This window comes from Sebastes fasciatus, chromosome 20, assembly GCF_043250625.1.
Source record: "Sebastes fasciatus isolate fSebFas1 chromosome 20, fSebFas1.pri, whole genome shotgun sequence".
NCBI classification, from domain to species: Eukaryota; Metazoa; Chordata; class Actinopteri; order Perciformes; family Sebastidae; genus Sebastes; species Sebastes fasciatus.
The window spans coordinates 9,499,245-9,522,851 of NC_133814.1; the positions used below are offsets into that span (position 1 = coordinate 9,499,245).

A 23,607-nucleotide genomic window follows, 5' to 3' on the forward strand; every position below is an offset into this window, starting at 1 on the left:
CACTACAAAAAAACTAAATAAGGTGGCAGCTGAAAGTTTCCTGCAGCTGTTGGCTATATTGTACATTTCCAGTAAATATCACAATATTAAAGTGTGTTTTTCTGTTTAAAAAGAACAAACAAAGACATCTCCAGTCTGATCTTGAGCTCATAGCCTATCTGGTTTGTTAACATGATGTAACAGAAGTGCATAATAACGGATTAAATGTGGATACGGTGTAGGAGGGTGATTTTTGGGGACCCCTGACAGCTTCTGGGCGCCGCACCAGCTGCACTGTGGATATTTACGCCACTGGATGGCTGGCTGTGGTTTGGTCTGCTGAGCATCATGAGACGCTCTAATTTGAAATCACACTTTCTCTGTAGAGTGTGACGGGATTCTCTCATCATGTGATGTGATTATGATAGGCTGCCTTGTCTGAGGATGTTTTATATTCATTCAAACAACTATGCTTCCGTTCAGACACATCTATTTGTTTTGTTTCATGTGTTTGTGTGTGTGAAATGCATTTCTGTATGGTTCCAGGTCTGCAGTGTGTCTGTCTCCCTCGCGTGGCGAGACGCAGCACTGCAGTCCACTTCTGTCACGCTGTCTTTGGTTGGCATAGCAAACTGTGTGGTTGACTCATGTCGTGTGGTCCTGCCTAGCTAAAGGTGTTGAAATGTAGATGAGAAAACGCAGCAAAACATTCTAATTTAGACTTGTTTTCTAACCTCATCTGCAAACATGTTAAAACCCTCTGTACAGTAGACACCAATAATACTCCTATACATAAATCTCACAGAGACATGTTCCAATATCACATATAAAATCAGCACAAATAAAGAAAAGTTAGAGGTTGGTTGTTTAATGACTGAATCAAATTGACCTCTGTTTGTATAATGCAGTGAGGTGATGAGACAGGAGGCAGATGGGCGGTGTGCTGAGACGAGGTAACGTGTTGATCAGCAGGCCAGGAAGCCTCCGTCCACCGGCAGAGAGACTCCATTAGTCATGTTGCTCTTATCACTCAGCAGGAATAAAATGCTGTTCACCACGTCCTCCACCTCTGCACACACACACACACACACACACACACAAAGGGAGCTCAGTTAACACGTATGTCAACACATTTATCAAGTGAAAGTGTGTGTATACACTGCATCATTATGTTTATACCCATGCTGACTATAAGATTAGATTTAGTTGCACTCTTTGGCTGCACCAAGTCAGTATTGGTGGAGTCCAACGCTGACCAAGAACATGCTAGACTTCATTGAAGAGAATGTGAACACAGCTCTCGCTCCAGTTATAAGAGGACATATCCAAGTCCACTAAACACATGTAGACTGAATGGCCAGCAAAGGGTGAAGAGCGAGGGTGAATCCACATTCCTGAATCCACATTCCTGAATCTGAATCAACCATCAGCCTCCTTTTCAGCACCCTGGTATGAACTCTCACACGCTCCATGTGTCTTTAAGTAAAGAGGAGGGCGACCTAAACGTCAAGAAGTAGTACAAGTGCTTATTTCCCTTCATTATGAGAGTGAGATGAGAAGATGGATACAAATCTCATGACGATGTGTGTTAAAGGTGCTCACCAGCGGGTGAAAGCCAACCCCACATTCACTCTCGTTTTGGAAAGAGCTTTGTCCCCTTGGCGTTTTCGCCTCGCTATATTTTTTTTGGCACCGTGTCTGCCATTTTAGTAGCTTCCTCTTGGATGCGTGCTACGATCTGGCAGATACAAACACCACCACACACTGCTAGTGGGTCAGAAGTGATGATTGAGAGGGATTCTTTTTGTATGAGTCTATACATTGTTGTTTTTTAGTGATCCTACCCATTGTGCCTTTAAATACAGAGCTGGAGTCAGGCCGTGGTTACATACTTGCCAACCTTGAGACCTCAAAAATAGGGAGGGTTTCAAAACCAAAGTGGGGGCTCAGGGGGAGGGAAAAAAAGCTGTCTCAAGCAGTTATTGTTGATTGGGTGAAGTTCAATTAGAGAAACACTACACTACTTGCAAACCGGCTACTGCGTCTTAAAGGGCTGGAACATAATAACCGATTGGACGTGGGGGAGAGAGGAGGAGTCTGTTGCTGCCGAGGAGGAAGATGCTCTGAGTGTTTATGCATCGGTTTCCCTCTGCTGGTGTGTTCTGCTAGAAAGGGAGAGCTGATGGACACACTAAAATACTGCCACCAGCATTTTTGCATTATGGAACAGTTTGGAGGAACACCCAGCCAACAATGGTCTCCTGCCGTGATATTCATTTAGTCATTTTCGTGCGCATTAGGCATGGTGTTGCACGGGAATTTGGCTTCAAATAGCCACAATGAGCACATTTATGGACCTGATTGTGAAGTCTATTAAAATGATTTGCCTACAAAAGAAATTGAGTTTGAGAGACTTTGTTTAGTATGTATATACAGCCTGTAGTGTCTGACCTGCGAAGCGGCCTAGGGGGATGCGGGACGTCATGGTCTTGGCTTTTTCGGGGTCGCTCCAGCCCAGGCGACCCATCTCAGTCATCACCACCGTGGGGTTCACACTATTCACTCGGATCTGATGAGAACACAACACAGTTCAAACAACTCCATCATTCAATCAATGAGAACACCATCAAACATCTCATTATTTCACAGCAGACAAATTAAAGGATTGAATTGCTTATTTAATATTCTTCATTAATGCTATATCCTTCATAACCTTTCTCTGAACTGACATTATAAAAGAGACATTATGTAACTTTTGCTGAGCAGCAGACACTGTGGCTACTATAGGGACAATTTGGGGATTATTCTAAATGCTAAACTACTAAGCCACTGAAACAGCAGCAGAGGAGTCATAAAGTTAGTGAACTGACTATAACATTGCCTAACATTGGCCACAATAAGCTGCTGGTCATACAAGACCAAGTAAAACCCCCAAGTGACATAGTGCGAGGGTCACTTGTCACTCAGCAGGCTGGTTGGGTTCATTATCTCTGAGCAGAGGCAGCTGTGGAGCCTCATTGTCCCTGATGAGGATCAGCTGGTTGAAGCCTATATCTACCCCTGGTTTCAGTGCTCAGGTGCTGACTCATTGTCTCTTTGTCAGAGGTAGTGAGAGTGCTGTCCTGTTTTTTGCTCTGTCTGTATAGGGGTGTGTGAATCTGCAGAAGTACCATGTGAACCTATCTGTGGGATTCACTCACCATTAAACTTATTCTCAGAGTCTCTTGGAGTGGGTTAGGTCTGTGTGGCCTGCCTTCGCTGGTTCTTTTGTTTCATTTATGTTCTAGTCGGCTGCTCGGCCGTGGTGTTTTAGTTTTATTCTTTTCAAGATATATTACGTGTAGGGAGCCTTCCTTTTAGGCCTGTTTTCATTTGCTGTTTCCCCTCTCCCTTTAAATCGCTTGCGATTTTTGTGGTTATCCTTCGGGATTAACTTTAAAATTCCCTCCCCCCTGTTTCCCCTGACACATAGTCTAATTTTAAAGGGGACATATCTGAAAAGTCACTTTTTCAGTGCTTGTGCACAGACATTTGGGTATCTGGAGTACCTACCAACCCACAAACTGTGAAATAAGACAACCCAGTCAGTTTTTTGTGGGCTGAATAGATCATAAAACATGTAATTCAACAAGCCAATCAGATTTGGCTCCCCTTTCTATGTCACATGCAGGCGCATTAGAATATACGCAGGCGCTAAAACGGAGCGTATCAGACAGAGGGTGAATACAGGTATATTTGGACAGACAGGATGAGGAAAAATAATGTGTTTTTTGAACATTAAAGCATGTAAACATGTTCTAGTAGAAACCATAGATACAAGTATGAACCTGAAAATGAGCATGATATGTCCCCTTTAAGTATTTAGAGAGAGCAGGAATTGTAGTGAGTGGGTAGGATGAGCTGCTGTACTCTACTGGCTGTACTGATCTCCAATCTAAAAATACATATTTAAGAGATTCATAAAAATAAAATCTAGTATAATGTGATAATGTGCAGCCATAATGCATGTAAAGTGCATATCAGTGTTGTGCATTATAACATACAGGGGTTCCTATTGTAAGCGTGATGGTACCTGGTGGGGTCCCAGCTCTAGAGCCATCACTTTAGTCAGCATGTCCAGGGCTCCTTTAGTGGCACCTGAACAATGACAGGAACACAGAGACAACAGGAAGTTTACTGTCACCACGGCTGCAGCGGGAAAACCTTTTTACAGTCTCAGTGCTACCCCCTTCTCCCCTTTTGGTACAAATGTACAAATGACTGAATCAATAACTAAACACATGGATCTGTAGTGATTAGCAGCGTAATTAACAGGGAAATATGTATACCAGCAGTGAGTAGCTCCACTGCTAAAAGCTGCTGATTCAGTCAGTGAGAACAATTCAATACAGTCAGTTCAGCTTGAAGAGGTTGGTGCTTTATAAGATATCCAGAGCATTAATAAAGCTGTAAGCAACTTTTGTTTATGTAAAGGTATAGAGGAGTAATGTCTACCTGAGCAGAGAATGAAGTCGTGACACAGCTGGGCCGGCCGTGCATGCTTTTAGTGCACATTAAGCCGTGTCTCCACTGCATAGTACGGCTCTGCTCGACTTGGCTCGACTCTACTCACTTTTGGTGCCAGGTCCATTTCTCTATGCAGTGTTTCCACTGCCAGCTCAGTGTAGGCGGGATTCTTAGCTGATCGCTATAGCGATGATGCGTGAAACTGCCGTAACATCATCTTCAACGGGACACTTGCTGGATCATTTCAGTGGTAACCAAACAGAGGATCTGCACTTCATCGATTGGACGGCGTAGTGTACAAAGTGTGTCCATCGTAGTGCACGGTGTAGTTTTGCGGGCTGCCATTTTTGAAAAATCTGGGTCGAGTGAATTAAAAATTGTGGTTGCTATTGACCGTAGCTTTGCTATTTAAAAACGGCGGGTTTGTGCAGGATGTCCCAGGTTGCACTAGTGACTATTCTCTCTTGCCAAACAGTGTTCTGCAATGTTTTTACTCGACCTTCTGTATCGGCTCAGCTCGCTTGGAACCTAGACCAAGGTGGTACCAAGAAAGGAGTGGTTCGGTTGGTACCGTCCACAACTTTTGCTAATGGAAATGCAAAAATAACCTCTCTAATGTGTAGAAAACTTCCCACTGGCCCCACTGGCATAGTTCATGTGAGCGTGCCCCACTGGCATAGTGCGTGTGAGCGTACCCCACTGGCCTAGTGCATGTGAGCGTGCCCCACTGGCCTGGTACGTGTGAGCGTGCCCCACTGGCCTAGTACATGTGAGCGTGCCCGACTGGCGTAGTACGTGTGAGCGTGCCCCACTGGCCTAGTGCATGTGAGCGTGCCCGACTGGCGTAGTACGTGTGAGCGTACCCCACTGGCCTAGTGCATGTGAGCGTACCCCACTGGCCTAGTGCATGTGAGCGTGCCCCACTGGCCTAGTACGTGTGAGCGTGCCCCACTGGCCTAGTACGTGTGAGCGTGGCCCACTGGCCTAGTACGTGTGAGCGTGCCCCACTGGCCTAGTGCATGTGAGCGTGCCCGACTGGCGTAGTACGTGTGAGCGTACCCCACTGGCCTAGTGCATGTGAGCGTACCCCACTGGCCTAGTGCATGTGAGCGTGCCCCACTGGCCTAGTACGTGTGAGCGTGCCCCACTGGCCTAGTGCATGTGAGCGTGCCCCACTGGCCTAGTACGTGTGAGCGTGCCCCACTGGCCTAGTACGTGTGAGCGTGCCCCACTGGCCTAGTGCATGTGAGCATGCCCCACTGGCCTAGTACGTGTGAGCGTGCCCCACTGGCCTAGTGCATGTGAGCGTGCCCCACTGGCCTAGTACGTGTGAGCGTGCCACACTGGCCTAGTGCGTGTGAGCGTGCCCCACTGGCGTAGTGCATGTGAGCGTGCCCGACTGGCGTAGTACGTGTGAACGTACCCCACTGGCCTAGTGCATGTGAGCGTACCCCACTGGCCTAGTGCATGTGAGCGTACCCCACTGGCCTAGTACGTGTGAGCGTGCCCCACTGGCCTAGTGCATATGAGCGTGCCCCACTGGCTAGCTCACGGCCGCCGCTCTGCACTGCACTCATACAGCGGTTACCGTTGGTAACGCCATCCTGACCGATGGCGTCGTCGCAGAAGTGTAGCGCCACCCTCCTGATCCCCCCAGTTTGCTCTGTCAGCACTGTTGCCGTTGTTTGCCCTGTTAGCACTGTTAGCTGCTAGCCACCACCTCAGCCGCTGCCATGTTGAGAGCCATGTGGAGGCAATCCCTCAATCATAGATATGCTCTGAATTTCGAATTAAGCACCTTTAGAGATTTGTTCGTAGATGTACTGAACGCCAGCTACTTCCATTTAAGAGATCCAAGAACTGAAATCTTTTTCTCCAATGAAAGGCTCCAGCTGAATGCTGGCTGTTCCTCTATTACTCACAGTAGACAGTGTGGTCTTTGAGGGCACACTTTGAGGCCTGGCTGGACACGTTCACGATGGAGCCTCCTGATCCTCTGGCCTTCATATCACGGGCCACTATCTGCCAACACAGAGACAGAGCTCTGTTTGATTCAACAGAAGCAGTTTGATGAAACAGACATTTCAATTTAAACTAATGGTGTGATTAAACCACTGATACACAGCTAATCCATTACAGGTGTAAGTTAAGTCTTGTCGTACTTACTGTACCGTCCCTGACACCCAAACCTGAATTTACCATTAATATTTAAATCAACAAAACATCTACTTACAACAACAGGAAAAAGGAACAAAATAGAGCCAAGAATGAAGGACATGCACGTGCAGTGATGTGGATTTGAGCCATTCTTGTACCTGAGAGACATGCAGCACAGCTTTCACATTCACATTGAACGACCTGGAGATGAATGACAACTTAGAACATAATAAACATAGCAGGTTGTCATATGATGAAACTGTATATTATGATTCATACGTTCTACATTGTGCCGTATATTCTGTGACTATTTGCTGCTGCAGCTTCGTAGTTGGAGGTCGTCTTGTGTTTTGTCTTACTGGTCAAACTGGTCGGGCGTGACCTCCAGAAAGGGCTGCAGGTTGGCATAGGCGGCGTTATTCACCAGCAGATCAACGGGGCCGACGTCCTGCAGGGCCGCCTCCGTGGCCCCCCAGTCTGCCAAGTCTACACACACCGGAGTGATGGAGGAACACTGTGAGGAGGAAGCCAACACAAGATATTGGTGTGATATTGTTGATGCACAGTGTTTTAACTCTCACACACTCTGTAATAATAGAACTGTCTTGATCTGTCAGATGACATCACATCCATCCATCACACATAACTTCAAGTCAGAGTAAGAGGAGTACCTCCTGCAGCAGACTATCGAGGTCAGCCTGTGTGCGTGTGACCGCTGTGACCTTTGCCCCACAGCGTGCCAGAGCCAGAGCCGTGGCCCTGCCGATCCCTGAGATACAAAACATCCATAAACACAAAGACTGATTAGAGAGCGGAGCTGCTGCTGTGACACCAGAGCTGACACACACTCACACACATATTCCACACATGACTCAGGCTTTGCCACTCGTGAACAAAGCTTTTTTTTATTCCAGTTTCTCAGTGAGTTGGAACTGACAAGACTCTTTGAGGGTATACGTAAAAATTCATCACATGCCTTAAGCAGTCTTTTGAAGTTAACATGCAATTTTATCACAGATTTTTTTATTTTAATTCAGATTTTTTTTCATCTCTTCAGCTTTTATCAGTTATTTTTCTTTAATGGTAACACTTTAAGTCCCAGCATTTAGCATTTATAAGCAGTATATAGTATAAGCAGTACTTTTTACTAGTACTTAGCCAATGATTTATGTATTACATAAAGAGACTTGCTCCTTTTGCTATTTGACTTGATGTTTTGTGATGATAAAAAAAATAATAAATAATGAAAATGTTTTTTTTCTCGCATGCCTCCATGGTGAATGGAGAATCCAAAAACATAGAAGATTCTGGTAATTTTACAGGTCCACAAATTTCATGGTACTTAGGCAATAATTAGCATGTAACCTATTTGAAATTTCTTTGGAATTACTGCCAAATTACCCCAATATTTACCTCAGAATATAAGGAATATAATCATTAAATAATGTTTATAATAAAGTAATTTTCAATAAATTGTTTAAGGTAAATATTGGGGTAATTTGGCAGTAATTCCAAAGAAATTTCAAATAGGTTACATGCTAATTACCATTGAATTTGCAGACCTGTAAAATGAAGTGTTACCAAATTTTTTTATAATTTGAAGTAAATTTACAAACTGTATTTGTATCAAAAAGTAAGTCTGTAGGCCTATAAGGCAATAATACTTTATTATACTTTTAAGTATACCTCTATCAAAAGACACAAGTACAAGTATAAGCCAAGTAGACTTTTCTGTATACTTGTCAGTATAAGCCAAGAATAATAAGTATACTTTTGTGAAGTAGGCTATATCTCTGATAAGTCTAAACAAGTATAAAGTATAAAAAGTAAACTGAACTTTCTTATTTTAAGCTTCAGAAGAAGTTTAAGAAGTTTACTACTAGCACACTTGAATAAACGTCTTTTAGGTAAGGGTTAAATGGCTATTTCTTTTTTTTTTTAACTTAGTTTTTATTGCAGTTTCAGCAACTTATACAATCACCATCACATTCTTTCCTACTGTATTTTCATTTTACAGCTGTCTCTTTGTTTTACACAAAATTTCACAACTTAAAACAAAGGGGAGAGAGAAAACACAAAAAACAAAACAAGACTTCATCTTAAACTGTAATTTCAATTGAATTCAGAGAAAAAGGGAGGACACATACTTAAACAATCCAAATAATTAAGATGAAGTAAAGTAAAATAAATTGAAATACAAAATAAATGTGGTAAAGGGTCAGAGGTCAGGGAGGATAAGTGTGTGGAAGAGTGTGTGTTGTAAGGGTTAAATGTCTATTTCTGATGACCCCTGACCTCTGACCCCTGTGTGTGTGTCCTGCAGGGCTGAGGAGGATGTGATTCTTAAAGCAGCCTCATGGTGTCACTGCACACACTGAAAACCTCTCGAGTCTGTGTGTTAAGTGTTGTTGACTTTACCTTTTCCTGCTCCGGTGACCACAGCTCGTTTGCCTGTAAATGAAATCTCCATGGTGGGTCAAGTCCTCCGAGATCAGCTGCAGATTAATATGCAACAAGACAGACAAGTTAATACAGAATGAAGAGAGGCGATCAGTCATGTGACTCGTTCATGTCTATAGTCGAGCTAAACTATTGCTGCAACTTCTTGCTCCTTCTACTAAACCCGCCACACATTAATCTGCATCCACATCATAGCCTTATAATGATTCATAACATGTGTGTTTTATGGTTCTACAGGATCGTTGGAGGTTCTCACCAGATGTGCAGCAGACAGAGCGGTCGATCCGGGTCTGCAGGCTGCAGGAAGCAGTGTCTCTCTCTCTGTCTCTCTCTCTCTCTCTCTCTGTGTCTGTGTTCCTCCACTGGGCTCAAAGATTAACACTAGTAGAGTTATTAATGTTCAGAGCCCGCCAGTCTTCCAGGTCAGTAGTAGTCAGTGTGAACAGTCAGAAACCACCACAGACAGCTTTCTGTCTGAGTATACAGATGTTTAAAGGTCCCATATTGTGCTCATTTTCAGGTTCATACTTGTATTTTGTGTTTCTACTAGAACATGTTTACATGCTGTAATATTAAAAAAAAAAAGTTTCCTCATACCGTTGACCTGAATATGCCTGTATTTGTCCTCTGTCTGAAACGCTCGGTTTTAGCGCATTTCGATGGAGCGTTTCAGACAGAGGGTAAATACAGGTATATTCAGACAGACAGTATGAGGAAAATAAAGTTTTTTTTGAACATTACAGCATGTAAACATGTTCTAGTAGAAACACAAAATACAAGTATGAACCTGAAAATGAGCATAATATGGGACCTTTAAATCACTTAAACCTGCAGTATGCAGTATATTTTTGGCATCATTGGGCAATGACGGGACACTTTGGCCAATCACAGGTCATTTCAGAGAGAGCGTTCCTATTGGCTGTGCTCCAGCTAGTGGGCGGTGCTTGGTATTTCCTCAACTGATCTCAACATGGCTTCCGGGTCACAAACTTTCTCATTTTACAGCTAAACAGTTCACTACAAGATGTTTCTGAAAACATTTGAGGAGAGAAATAGGCATTACAGTAACAGAATATTGATTCATATTTAATCAGCGCTGCCTAGTTTGACCATTTGGTCGGAGTTCGGGAGTGATTGACAGCTGCTCAGAGACGGCAAAAAAAAATAAAAAAAATACTAATACTAGTCCTAATACTAATACTAATATTCTGCCTACTGCCACTTTAACTTGTAGCAATGAGCATACATATTATGATCATGACTGAAGTGCACAGACCTTACAGACACAAACAACTATGTAGACACACACCCTCAGTTGTAGCCTTTTTTCTTCAACAACATCCACCCCGTCTGTGATATAAGAGCAGCGTCCCTCCGCACTAATCAACTTCATGTGTTCCAGTGTTTTGCTCAGTGAGCTCATCGGCCCGTCTAACAAAAGGATTTAACTGGTTACAGAGAGGAACTTCCCAGGAGGATGCGGGATAACAGACTCCTATAAATCTGACAGTTCTAATCGATGTCATTAATTACAATACTGCTAAAGCATTGGTTTGGTCACGCAGAGTTCGGTTCAATGACCCAAATAACACAGATACATACATCAACTATATGATAACAATGAATCAGTGAAACACTTGACGATGCAGAAAGGTTTTATTGTTATTGAAACAACACAATAATACATCAGTGGTAAAGGGTTTACAAAAACACTCACTCACTCTCTCACTCACTCAGTCTCACTCACTGACCTGCAGTGGAACACGTGCTCTGGATTTTGGATTCTAGTCTTGTGTGCAAAAAGGTAGACGAGTGTTTTACACAAATACTTTTCACAGGCAGAAATAGTGTGAGTGCTGCAGGAATGAGTCCTAAAACCCAGAAATGAGTTATCAATTTTGCAGAAGTCGAAGTGCTCGAAGTCAATGTTTTTTTTTTGAATGGGATATTAGTTAGATGGCTGAAATAAGGTCTGTGTTTAACACAAGCTGGAGAGATTTTCATGTTTTGTTCGACGACATAAAATACGTCACACTTTGCTGAACAAAACGTGTAAGTAAGTATGAAATGTTTGTTTTCCACAGAGCTTATTTTCTGCAATAATCCTTCATTTATAAACAATAATTTGTCAAGGGTAACCGGGGCGATGCCAACTTCCGGGTTGGCCTACAAAATCATCCCTGCAGCACTCTACTGTCACAGGTTGGTGTAAACGGAGTGGGTGGAGCCAAAGAACCAGTTTATCGAAGTACAAGTCATTTTGTCTACAAGGACCTTCCTTTTTCCATTTTATCATGAGCATTTATAATTCGGAGGGTCAGCAGACTACTGGATTTATGGACTTTTGGAGCTAGCTTTTTCGGCTGCAACATTTATTAAAATCTCTTTCTAGTTTCTCAAGATCGCCCACCCTGCCTTTGAATAAACTACACTAAACAACATTGACATTGGCCTTTTGATCTTATTTTAAGGCTTCTGGTAGCTGGGCATCCGGATTTATTTAAAAAAAAAATCTTATCAAGTGAAAATCACTTACTGCTTAGTTCAAGCAAAAGAATGCTCATCTGAAAATGTTTTCATTTAAATCTGATAAGGTATCACACTGAAAAATGCCACATCATGGACCAAAGTGTTGGTCAACAGGAAACTTGGACCTGATGGCAGTGCCTAATAAAAGGTCAATCGTATTCGGGCACAGTACGGATCAATCGTACCCAATATGAAAACGTCCTCTGGGGACCATGAACACCAAATTTCATGGCAATGTGGTTGAAATATCTTTGGCTCCACTAACTCCGACAAACTAATGATCTCTGCCTCCAGAGTAGCTCTGCATTAGAGCTAAGACTACAACCTACGCAAAGAAAGAATACATTGACGTTCACACACACATTTACACCAACATGTTAACTACAGTCAGTATCATACAGGAAAGATCAAAGTAGTGCAAAACCATAAAGATGGGCCTTTTTTAGAAATGAGCTATCACAAGGAGAAGGGATTTGGCAGAGAATACGAAGGCATCACTGAAATCAAATGTTTGCCCACGCAGCATACAAACCTTCCACAGAGGGTTTCGAACATCAGTTCAGTTTGTGTTTGAGACCAGAGAATTAGGATAATCTCAATACATCTTAATCAGACTCTATTATAAAAATATACCTCAACAATGTAATCTTGATTTTATATTGACTTTTGGGTAACAGTCAGTGGTTTGTGGGTGACAGAGGAAAAGTAAGGCCTTTCATTAAACACTCAAACATCCATGCCCTCATAAACAGAGTAAGGGAACTCAAGGCAATGATAATACTGTGGGGGTCCTTCATATAATGTGGAAGAAGCATGGCACTGACATGCACAAAGGAGTTCAGAATTGATAACAGACGTGTTATCTGGTGACTTTGACCCACTTCCATGCTCTAGTAGCCAGAAAAAGTCATTCTTTGGCTCCACCTATTTAGATTTTAAATTGCATTCATGAAGCATGAGGAGAGGCTGCTTTGGATTACAGACCCAATGGCATGTGTGACGTCACATTTTTCCGGCAAAACATAGCTTGATCCAAACACAGCACGCGTGGAGGAAGTGGGATAAATGTTGAGCAGGATAAAAAAAACACAGTGGCTTTCAGATAATGTGGCGATGCTGGAGCTTTGGACACCAGTTAGTATCTGGATACAGAAGACAGTGGACTGTCTTAAACCTGCAGGATAGGAAAAGAGAAGAGCATCGCAGACATATTAACTTCTCTCAAACGTTCTCTCAAACATTCAAACCTAAACCTGGTCCAACCCTGGTCATTGGTGTGAAAGGGGTATTAAGAGATGAACTGGAACGCTGACTGCGAGCCAGGCCTCATCAGTGGCTGACCTCACTAATGCTCTTGTGGCTGAAATGGAGCAAATCCCTGCAGCCAATCTGGTGGAAAGTCTCGCTCTCAGAAGAGCGGAGGGCTGTTGTAGCAGCACATTCATTTTCCATTAAAAAAAAAGCTTTGATCACTTGTGATCCTTAAGAACAATACTAATATACATGGTACCAGAAGTTGACCACTTTAATGAATCAGAACTAATTGTTAATAAAAGGTAATTGATATTAAACCCTAGTTTGAAGTCTCACAGATTCACCGTATGATAATTGAATGCTGAACAGAGCCATGGGAGTGTGCGGTGTGTGTGGAGGAGCCGAAGAGCCATATTATTATTAATGTCTGGGCTTTATTATTAATATGTTTACCTTGTGGGGTCCTCAGTCAGTGAAAAACCTCCAAGAATGCTGACCACATTTCTTCTGTTGTCAAAGCCTCCGAAGCTGAGAGTCACCTATTTGCAAAACAAACAGAAAATACACACCGTTCAACTTCAAGCGCAGAGAGCAAATGATGAAAAGGGGCCTCAGGAAAAACACAAACAAGAATATTTTTGGATGCTAATATTATTCATAAGGTTTGTACAAGTTACTTGCTGCTTATCATTAAAAGTTACAGTAATATCTAAATATTAAAGAGGACATGAAATGCGCATGTTCTGGCCCAAATATATTAGCATAAAATCTGATCTTAACAACAAATTGATTTTCTGAATTTTCTCATGTTGGAATGATGTCATTGCATACGTAACAAAGTTGTTTTGTCCTCAGCGGTGGACGGTCAGACGGTCAACACTTTGGGTTAAGAAAGTAAGATATTGTTTCAAAAGTAAATTATTTTACCTTACGTCGGTTCGTGATGTCTATGATATTTTTTTTATTTACCACTAGACACTAAGCGCCTTTTTGGCAGTAAATAGTGAAAAAAAAGTAAACGGTGTTAATCCCACCGTCATTATAACATGATACAAGACGCAATGCTTACATTTGTCATATTTGTAATATAATTATTGATTAAAGTTGAAATCCATTTAGTAAATCGCATGCTATCATATCCTGATGGATTTGTCTCTGGCGTACACAATTTGAGACGTCACTTCCTTTTCCAAGCTCGGGACCGGAAACGGTGGGCCCAAGCCTGGAGCTCTACAGCTACTAGACCCTTCTCCAAATGCCAGATTTGACTTACACATTTTCTCAAGGTCTCTCAAATGTCATACCATACACAAAACCACACACACACACACTCACCTGCTCGAGCACAGTGTCAATGGGCAGCTTCTGTAGGTTCTCCAGGTGAGAGTGGAAGAGGTGCGTGTGCGTCATGGGCACCTCCAGCAGCGCTTCGATGATGTAGCCGATGGTGCAGTCGTCCGGTAGTCGGATCTTCTCCGCTGTGCTGATGAAATTCCCCAAACTGAAACCAGAGGACAGAGTTTTTCAGCCTACGGAGCCTGACGACGTATGCGTTTCACACCAACAGCAGCAGCAGAAAATAAGGACTTATTTAGAAGAGAGTTCATTTAGCTTTGAGAATATCAGTGAATGTTCAGTGGACGTTAGACGCAGTTTGTGCAGAAATAAACGCTGCAGCTCCTCCAGACCAACAGAGGTTTGCCATGTCTGGTTTCCTGCCGCTGAGTGAAGTGACGGCAGGGGGTTAACTGCGGAGAGAGTAACGTTATCGACTCCGGCCCAGGTGACCAAAACTACGGTGTCTCCCTTGTGCCTTCTGACCATGGTCGGGAGGCTGAAGCAGGAAAAGTTAACACTAGGATCAACATCGGCCGGGTCTTCCATTCGTGGAGTGACCTTCGTTTGACCGATGCTCGTTCGTGTCCACGTAGTGCGAGCACAAGCGCGAGCAACTGACTGTCGTTGACTTAACTGCCACAGGTGTCACTGTTAACAAGCTATTTCTGATTCTTACAGAGAGTCTCTTTAAAATTGTGCTTTTGTGTGATTCTTTGTGGAGAAACTCTGTTTTACAGATCTGTCGATTAAATCAACTAAACAATTAGTCGAGTAAGAATTTCTGTGGTCGAGGACAGCCCTCGTAAAGACACTTAGAAATGTCCATGGTCCATGACCTACCTGGCCCACGGGCTCATTTTCAGTGCCAGGCCTCTGCTGATACAGAAACCTGCTCCTCCTGTGGCAAACCAGAACTTGACAGACACCTGAAATGAGACGAAGGCAGCCAGATCAGCCAGCTTGTTAAGGGTGGAACAGCTATATTTGTCACTAAGTGGAGCCAGGATCCTCCTAATGAGGTGTAAGCAGACTGACCGATCCGTCACTCTTGACCCTCTCTGCAGCCTCTATAGGATGATCCAGACTGGGCCGGCCCAGGTAGACATCCTGGCTGTGGTGGTAGAAGGAGAGCAGCCGCAGCAGGCTGGGCAGGATCACGTAGTTATCATCATCCACGTGGCAGAACCACCTACAAAACACACACAGACACACACACAGTCAGCGCTGTAACAAACTTTGAGTGGATATGTGTCGGTGGCTTGTAATCAACTCGTAGAAATATCATGTTTGAATTGGTTAATTAACCATTCGTTGCATCCCAGCTGTTTAACGAGTCTGTTCAGATCACTTTTCACTCACTTTTTCTGCGACTCGATGAACTTGTCGTACTCCACAGACATCTTGCAGCACAGAGCCTGGCGGGTGTGAGCTGCTGAGCAGTTAGTGTTGATGATGTTAGCTCCTGGTAAAGAGACAGCAGAGCATAGCACAGTTCAATTCCATGCTGCTGTGTACAGCATCGTACTGTGGATTTTATATGCTGGTAGCAGATGATTCACATACAGTTAGGGATGGCTCAATACCACTTTTACATGTCTGATACTAGGGCTGAGACGATCCACCTATCTCCCGATTCGATACCATCACGATACTTGAGTGCCGATTTGATAAATATTGCGATTCGATATTGCAATTTTTGTTAACTTTTTTAACAAATCTCCCTTTAAGGTTCATTTTGAACAGATGAAAAAAATGTGTGATTCATTTGCGATTAATTGTGATCAAATATTTTAAATGATTGACAGCCTTTATGTGAACATTCTTCTTCTATCTGCTTTGTTTGAAAAATGTGTACTTGTAGCTATGCACATTCCTGATACATTACAATGCAAACACTATGACACAATTCTTGGCTGTACAGCTGCACATATTCCTGTAATCTACAGCATATCAGATGTTATTATCTACAAGGCATATTGATATACTTCAGTCATACAGTCTGAATGTTTATAATCTGACGACAAGGTCAACTTGACCCAGATACTGTTGCGCATATTTAATCAAATTTAATTGTCTCACTTTATTGGTTGTCCTAGCCGTATCATACTAATGTTTATTCTGATTTGCAAGGTCACTCTATAATATGGCTATACACAAAACATGTTAGATTTCACTCTCATTTCCTACGAGAACTGTCCCATCTTCTTACCTGTTCTCATCCGCAGCTCCTTGTCCTCACCGTCAGTGAATATGTAGGTCTGCAACAGACAAAGACGCACTGTTAAGCACACATTCATGCGCTACTGGGGACACAATGAAGTGCTCCATTGTTTTCTCTCGTAGACGAGGACGTGTGTCAACGTGTTTATAGCATCAAATAACTAATTAAAACCAAACTAAGTAGAACAATGAACACTTGAACAAACATCAGCGTGATAACAACTACCTAAAATGACAGAAACCATCTTTGGGAAAAATGTATTTAGCATGTATACTTTGACTTTTTAGTGTGGCCGATGTCCCATCCGCTAACCTGGAAGGGGGCGGGCCTTATGACTTATACTGCAACCAGCCACCAGGGGGCGATCCAGATGTTTTAGCTTCACTTTAAGGGAGCTGTCATGTCGTCCATCTTTATATGCAGTCAATGAACAGAGCTTTTACAGACAAAAGACATAAAGGTTACCTGCTACACTGACAGTGAAATTTGCACTGACGTGTTTGATCGATGAGCATCACTTATTTAATCTCAAGTGTTTTCCACAGACCTCAGTATGGAGAGTTATAGGCTAAAGGGAAGACCCCCAAAAGTGCCTTAGTTATCAAGATACCCCCTACCGGAGGTAGAACAAAGCACAACAATGTTTTTCATATTCTCTTAGGTCTCCTATATATGAAATGGATTCTTGTATAAAAAATATTTTACTGCAAAAGTGGCTAAATTGACAGATATTGTGACACACACCCCATAAATAAAAGAAATGCAAAATAAAGCCAGGCTGAATGGGAGATGATGCACCTAAACTCATGTTATTTACTTTACTACTATTATTATTGTGTCACAATATCTGTCAATTTAACCACTTTTGCAGTAAAATATTTTTATACAAGAATCCATTTCATATATAGGAGACCTAAGAGAATATGACAAACATTGTTGTGCTTTGTTCTACCTCCGGTAGGGGTATCTCAAGATTTTGGGTGTCTTCCCTCTAGTCTATTAGTCATGTACAATGTACAGCAGGCAGAGACAGACATGCTAGACCTCTTCAGAGCCCTGCAGGCTTTAACCTTCACCCACCACCTAATGACACGGTCCGTTAACCTTGACCTTGGGCTTCTATTAAATAACCATCGCCTGTCTCTTTATGTGAAGGCGCCTTCTCTACACACCACCCAGACTGCTACAGCGGAAGAGCTACACTGACATATTTACACTAAAGCAGCTTTTAATTTTACAGGCAGTTGTAAACATGAAGAGCAGACTTTATTGACCTAACCCCGACTGAGAGAGAGAGATGGCTCTGTAGTAAACAGCAAGGAGCAGAATCGCTTGTTGGCCGGCCTAATTCGCTCCTGATGTGAACAGCCAGGCATCAGCCCGAGCGACGATCGACATCGCGCGGCCCGCCGCCACTGTCTGGGTTGCACATGGTTGGTTACGGCTGATAGCTAACACAGAGCAGACTCACAGTGGAGCCCTTTCACAGCAGACCTGGACTCAAGAGCCAGTATGAGCAGAGAGCTGTTGATACTGGGAGCACAAACTGAACTGGATCCTCTCTGACTGGGACATTTGTGGGTGAAGTGGGTTCGGAGTGTTTCTGCCGTTAGACCTCGTCCTCCTCTCTGAGGCTCTTTGTCCGCCAGTGGGACTTATAATTGCTTTTAATAGCTCTCAATACACAGCTAGTCACAGTGCTTTCTGTGATGGATAATTAGAACTTCATATGAGGTACTTAGGACTACTTTAACCCTCTGAGACCCACAACAGACCCCGTTTTGTCTTTTTTAGGGGAGGTTACAGGGGGTCTTTAGGGGGAGATAGCAGGTCAACAGTAGATGTCACATAGAAGTGGTGTACATCATCTGAAAGCTGGGAACCTGAAGATTAATTTGAGATGCTGCTCAACACTGTGTGTCAAGTTCTTCTAGTCATAAATCAGAAATATTTAATTCATTCTCTCCTCTCTACTCTTCAGATCTAATCGATTCACGTTTGCCGACCTCACGCAATTCCCAGTATAGAAGTTCCACTCACTTCAGCCTGAAGAAAGGTCTAGTCTGACAAAAAACAATTAGTGAAAAATATTCCACCCCTTCTCAGTGTTGGCTTAAAAGTTAAGTTTGACAACAGTTTCTAAGGTCGCAAATTAACTGTCAAGCTCGAGTAAGTATAACACTCATCAGAGTCAGAGATGCGGTGTAGTGAGTGATGGGTGTGTGTGTGTGTGGATATGATGGTGCACGGCGGTTGGTGGGGCAGAGATTACGTCATTGAGAGAACGAACACGGCAAAGTGTGCTAAGTGTTTTAGCATGTGTCCCCCCAGTTTCAGGTTGCTGTGGAACTTCCTCTCCTGAAGCCCAGGCCAGGACTGCCATAAGGGAACATACACACAAACACAATTGAATTTAAGTAATAGGGGTCTTATCCAGAGCGAAGAGTAACAAACGGCCACTGAAACTGTAGAATAATTCTAAATAATAATGACCTAAAATGAACCTATAAACAACCTGGTTTTAATAGAGAGGGGATTCTGACACTTGGCAGATAGATGAGGGCTGAAATCAAGATTTACTTCCTTATAAATGTCCTGTGGTTCCACTAAATGTCAAACGAGCACAAACTAACAACGTCACAGAGGAATCTCTGATAATAAAGCCAACACCCTAAAAAACCACCCAAACAACAGACAAGCGAACAGACAACAAGAGCCAAATCCATTAGCACTAACATCACTGTATAATTCAATATAAACTGGTGGACCCCACAAAGTCGTGAAGGGGTACGTGCTGCAGGAATGTGTTTATGTGAGAGCTTCTTATTCATATATAGATGTGCTTGGAATTGTATGACCTGCTGTCGGTATGCAGCTGATATCTCTAATGATCACAACTCATGATGAATTATTATAGTGGGCTCATTAACTCATGTACCACACCCCTGAGTTTATGGAACATGATTATATCTCTTTAACTACCACGGAATTTAGCAAATGCATTTCTTTGGGTTAGGGTTTTGGGTGCGGAGCTGCGTATGATTTATTATCGCCGCCAGGAGATTATGTGTTTTGGTCGTATGTGTGTGCATCTCTGTCTGTCCACGGCTAATCTCGCATACTGCTGGACCCATCAGCCTCATACTTTTTGTGCTCATTTTTGACCGTCAGTTCGAGGACCTCTCATGGTTGCAGTGACTCACACTTTTTGAAAACATATTTTATTGACTACATATTTATTTAATTGTTTTATACCGTCATTGACTGCAGACTCCTCCCTACTCTTAACGGAGTTCAGTTTGAACTCTTTCTGTTACGGATTATAAATTGTTCCTCTCTTGATTTGCACGCCTAGGTGAGGTAATTGCATGCAAACTGAACCGAGCGCGGACTACAACAGAGCGTGTCTTTAACTTAACTTTAAAAAAAGAATGAAAACTGCCCAATGCAATTTGTTTGTCCAACAAACAGTCGAGTTCTCAAAGATATTCACTTACCAATGATATAAAACAGAAAAAACAGCAAATTTGAGAAGCTGAAACTGCTGCTAATTACTTTACCCTGATTTTTGAAATAGTTTACTATTTTCTCTCAATCAACTAATCCTTTCAGCACTACAGTATTTGATTGTGTAACTGTTATATCCCTCCGGATAGTCCAGCCCTAGAGTGAGCACAGGCCAGTTGAGGCTACATCCAAAACAACTCCAGCTCTCCTCACCTGTTCTATAGCTTGGGAAACCCAGGTCTGAATCAGCAGCTCCAGTCTGGACTTGTGGTACTTCCTGGTAGTCTTCACTGCAATAAAAATGTCCTTAAACTCTAACGGGTCCCGTGACCTAGACCCTGAAAATCTACCTCCCTTTCCTCCAGGGAGAGCTCCTCTTTTGGAGTCCGTCCACCTCTTGGGACTCTGGATATCATTCCCGGTATCTTCGGTCTCGATGGATCTCCCCTGCCCTGCTGAGCTCCTCTTCAGCTCTGAGGCATAGTCAGTTTCCTCTCCGTGGACAGGCACTCCCGGAACCCTGACATGATGCGATGGGTCCGGTCTGATTTGGGGTCGTGGCTGAGGCAGGTCTACCTGGCGTGCTGGAGGCTGGAGGGCAGGGATGAGCAGAAGCAGGAGGCCGCAGAACGCGAGGGACGTCAGGAAACAGAATTTGCTGACACCCACTGAAGCTATGTGCATCCTGACTGGCCAATGGAGCGGGTTCATTAGCCTCCAGGGCTGCAGTCACTTCCAACGCCACTCTGTCCCATCCTCACACCATCACACAGAATCCTGCAAAGGGGGAAGATTCCACAAGGTATTTAGAGACATGTCGATACGCTTCAGATTCATTCAGTTCAAGGACCACGTGGAATGAATCAAATTATTCGGGGTCAACCGGTCACTACAAAGACATGGAGCAGTTTCAAGCTTCTGAAACCTTCTTTCTTTACAATAAAAGTCAAAGCTAAACTATGAAATTCACTATAAAGCTGTGTAAAGACGAGGGGAGCTGCAGATTCAGATGATAATTCACTGTAGTATCATCACTATTGGAGAATTAAAAAGTTATTTCCAGTAAAATTTTAAGGAATTATTAGGAAATTACAGATCCGTAATATAAAGTGTTACCTTTACTTGTCTACTACTTGTGTTGCAGAGCCAATCATAGCACTGACTTTACTGTCTTTCAGAGGCTGTAGTAGGTTCAATTTTAGGGCTAGACACAGACATCAAACTAGAAAACCTAAAAAATCCATTGGCACCAACCATATCTTGCTACCATGTTAGGAAGGAAGCTAAATAATGCTCCAAAGTTGGGCTAAATTTTATCAGGAAAAACTGTCATGGCCATTTTCAAAGGGGTCCCTTGACCTCTGACCTCAAGATATGTGGATGAAAATGGGAGTCTCCCCTTTACAGACATGCCCACTTTATGATAATCACATGCAGTTTTTTTCATGCAGTATAAATGTGTTATTCTCACCTATTCTAAAAAGGTGTATTTGAATATTTCTGCATACTGGGGTCCCTAAACAGTCTTGAATCACATAAATTGGGTATCACTGTAAAGCTGAGACTCTTGTGGATCCAATGAGCCCAATTGTATTCATGTGTGATGATGTTAGTCCCCGTAGTAGCCATTACATTGTAGTGAGACCATTTTTTTAAATTTGACCTCACTGTATAAAATGACCTGTGGTGACCTCTAGGATAATCACAGCCTCATGAAACTTTACAGCCACAAACTACAGACCTAGAGCATTCAGAGGATGGATGGCTTTCTTAGCTACATTAACAATAAGGGGGTTTCTGAGCAGTTTACACAACAGAAGTGCTCGCCATCCAATCGCCGAAAAATGCAATTCTTGCAGAAATCGAAAAATGTCAAAACGTTTTTTAACACAAATCACAGCATGGCTTTTTTCAATGGTGTTTCTCAAGGTCTTGGTGTCTTAATGTGGTGTTCTGGATGGATTATTGATCATTTTTAATACATTCTCGATAGATAAAAAAAATGCTTAAATTTAGCACCAAATCTGTGTAACAAAAATTGCTGCAACAACTTATGAGACATAATAGAGCATGGGAATGACCATCATATACTTCAATCATAATAATCACAATAATAATAATATTTATTTGTAAAAGTGTGTAAGGGTTTAGAACATTATGATTGAAGTATATGATGGGCATTCCCATGCTCTATTATGTCTCATAAGCAATTTTAGGATTGATACCATTTGTTACACAGATTTGTTGCTAAATTTAACTATTTTTATCTATCGAGAATTGATAAAGGTGATCAATAATCCCTCCAAAATACCACATTAAGACACAAAGACCTTGAGGAACACCATAGAAAAAGCCATGCTGTGATTTGGGATCAAAACCTTTTTGACATTTTTAGATTTCTGCAAGAATTTATCACCAAATCTGTGTAACAAATGGTAGCAACACAAAACTTGCTACAACAACTTATGAGACATAACAGAGCATGGGGATGACCATCATATACTTCGATCATAATGTTCTAAACCCTTATACACTTTTTACAATAATTAATTAATTCATGTTTATTTCTAATTAATGACTAGAACAACTTGACACACAGTGCTGAGCTGCATCTTAAATTATCTCCAGGTTCTCAGCTTTCAGATGATGTACACCACTTCTATGTGACATCTACTGTTGACCTGCTATCTCCTCTTAAAAACCCCTGGACCCCCCCCTAAAAAAAGACAAACACGTCCGTGAAAAGTATAACATCTATTCAAATACATGCTGCTTGAAGAATTAGATCTATGCCGAATTGAAGAGTAACATAGTTTGAATCCTTATACGATTTAATCTAATGTTTTACTGGACAAAAAAGTCAGTCTGTAACAAGTTAAACACTAAATGGACAGATTTCCAGGTGGAGTCTGGTGTGGTGTGTAGCAGCTTTAGAAAGAGTGGCAGAGGGACCTGCAGCAACTTACCAGAGAAGATCAGAGGACACAACATTTGATGTCTTTTGTCCAGTATGAAGAGGACGGAAGCATAAAGCTTTTACTGAAACACAACTAACTTACTGGAGATAATAACTATGTTGAATGATGAACCTTAAAGCCTCCGGATCCACTGCTCCACTCTTCTGTTTTGTTCCGACGTGACTTTAAATATAACGAAGAGTTTTTCCTAGATCCTCTTCCGTCCTCTCGGGTCGAAAAGTTAAACAAAAATTACCTCCTAATGTCGTTTCCTAACTAGTTTTCCTTGACCTCGATGGAAAACGTCCTGAGGTCAAGGAAAGAGGATAATTCAGGATGACTTTAGAGAAGACAACAGCGGTGTTCAGAGAATCCCACTGCACTTTCTACTTCTTCTTCTTCTTCTCTCTGTTTCTGGCGGATCGCAACCAACTGTAAGCAGCATACCGCCACCTACTGAAAACAAGAGGGTGTAACATCATGTCATTCTACACATTTACACCTCACTCTGGATGATCCTCCTATGTGTATGGCACTAGAGCCCTCTATTGGTTCTGGGCTGTAATAACAACCAACAGTTCCTTCATAACAAAAACCTTTCAGCAAATTCAAGTGCTCTGAGAGAAAACTACTTCTGCAGCTTCTCATGGCTCTGTGTTCATAATGACTGACTTTTTATTTTATTTTTTTTAAAAATAC

General features: G+C 42.4%; 2 protein-coding genes across 3 annotated transcripts; both read right to left on the reverse strand.

Annotated features, from left to right (window-relative positions):
- Positions 1-833: 833 nt before the first annotated feature.
- LOC141758956 (L-xylulose reductase-like) lies at positions 834-9,480 on the reverse strand. Of its 2 annotated transcripts, none has more exons than XM_074620797.1 (9): positions 9,359-9,480; positions 9,061-9,137; positions 7,314-7,411; positions 7,002-7,156; positions 6,801-6,843; positions 6,408-6,507; positions 4,052-4,116; positions 2,431-2,548; positions 834-1,048 (listed from the first exon to the last, which is right to left on the reverse strand). In XM_074620797.1, the coding sequence occupies exons 2-9, from the start codon at positions 9,110-9,112 to the stop codon at positions 945-947; spliced, it is 735 nt and encodes a 244-aa protein (XP_074476898.1). In that variant the 5' UTR covers positions 9,113-9,137; positions 9,359-9,480; the 3' UTR covers positions 834-944. The 2 variants fall into 2 exon arrangements, with proteins under 2 accessions (XP_074476898.1, XP_074476899.1); XM_074620798.1 differs by lacking the exon at positions 834-1,048 and adding an exon at positions 1,872-1,924 and having other exon boundaries at positions 2,414-2,548.
- Positions 9,481-10,739: 1,259 nt separating this feature from the next.
- Positions 10,740-23,330, reverse strand: rfng (RFNG O-fucosylpeptide 3-beta-N-acetylglucosaminyltransferase). The gene is made up of 9 exons (XM_074620827.1): positions 22,918-23,330; positions 20,165-20,728; positions 16,433-16,481; positions 15,583-15,685; positions 15,259-15,412; positions 15,064-15,149; positions 14,221-14,386; positions 13,339-13,424; positions 10,740-12,805 (listed from the first exon to the last, which is right to left on the reverse strand). Exons 2-9 carry the CDS (start codon positions 20,660-20,662, stop codon positions 12,730-12,732), a joined length of 1,218 nt encoding a protein of 405 aa, XP_074476928.1. The 5' UTR covers positions 20,663-20,728; positions 22,918-23,330; the 3' UTR covers positions 10,740-12,729.
- Between the last annotated feature and the right edge of the window lie 277 nt (positions 23,331-23,607).

Bases quoted from the DNA above. Each gene is read 5' to 3' on its own strand.
- LOC141758956 (XM_074620797.1), bottom strand. From the start codon at position 9,112: ATGGAGATTTCATTTACAGGCAAACGAGCTGTGGTCACCGGAGCAGGA. The intron at 6,844-7,001 runs GTAAGACAAAAC...ATTCATCTCCAG, and splicing joins ACGCCCGACCAGTTTGACCA to GTCGTTCAATGTGAATGTGA. The intron at 4,117-6,407 runs GTGAGTAATAGA...GTCATTGTTCAG, and splicing joins CAAAGACCACACTGTCTACT to GTGCCACTAAAGGAGCCCTG.
- rfng (XM_074620827.1), bottom strand. From the start codon at position 20,662: ATGAACCCGCTCCATTGGCCAGTCAGGATGCACATAGCTTCAGTGGGT. The intron at 15,413-15,582 runs GTGAGTGAAAAG...TGTGTTTTGTAG, and splicing joins TTCATCGAGTCGCAGAAAAA to GTGGTTCTGCCACGTGGATG. The intron at 15,150-15,258 runs GTCAGTCTGCTT...GTCTCATTTCAG, and splicing joins GGGTCAAGAGTGACGGATCG to GTGTCTGTCAAGTTCTGGTT.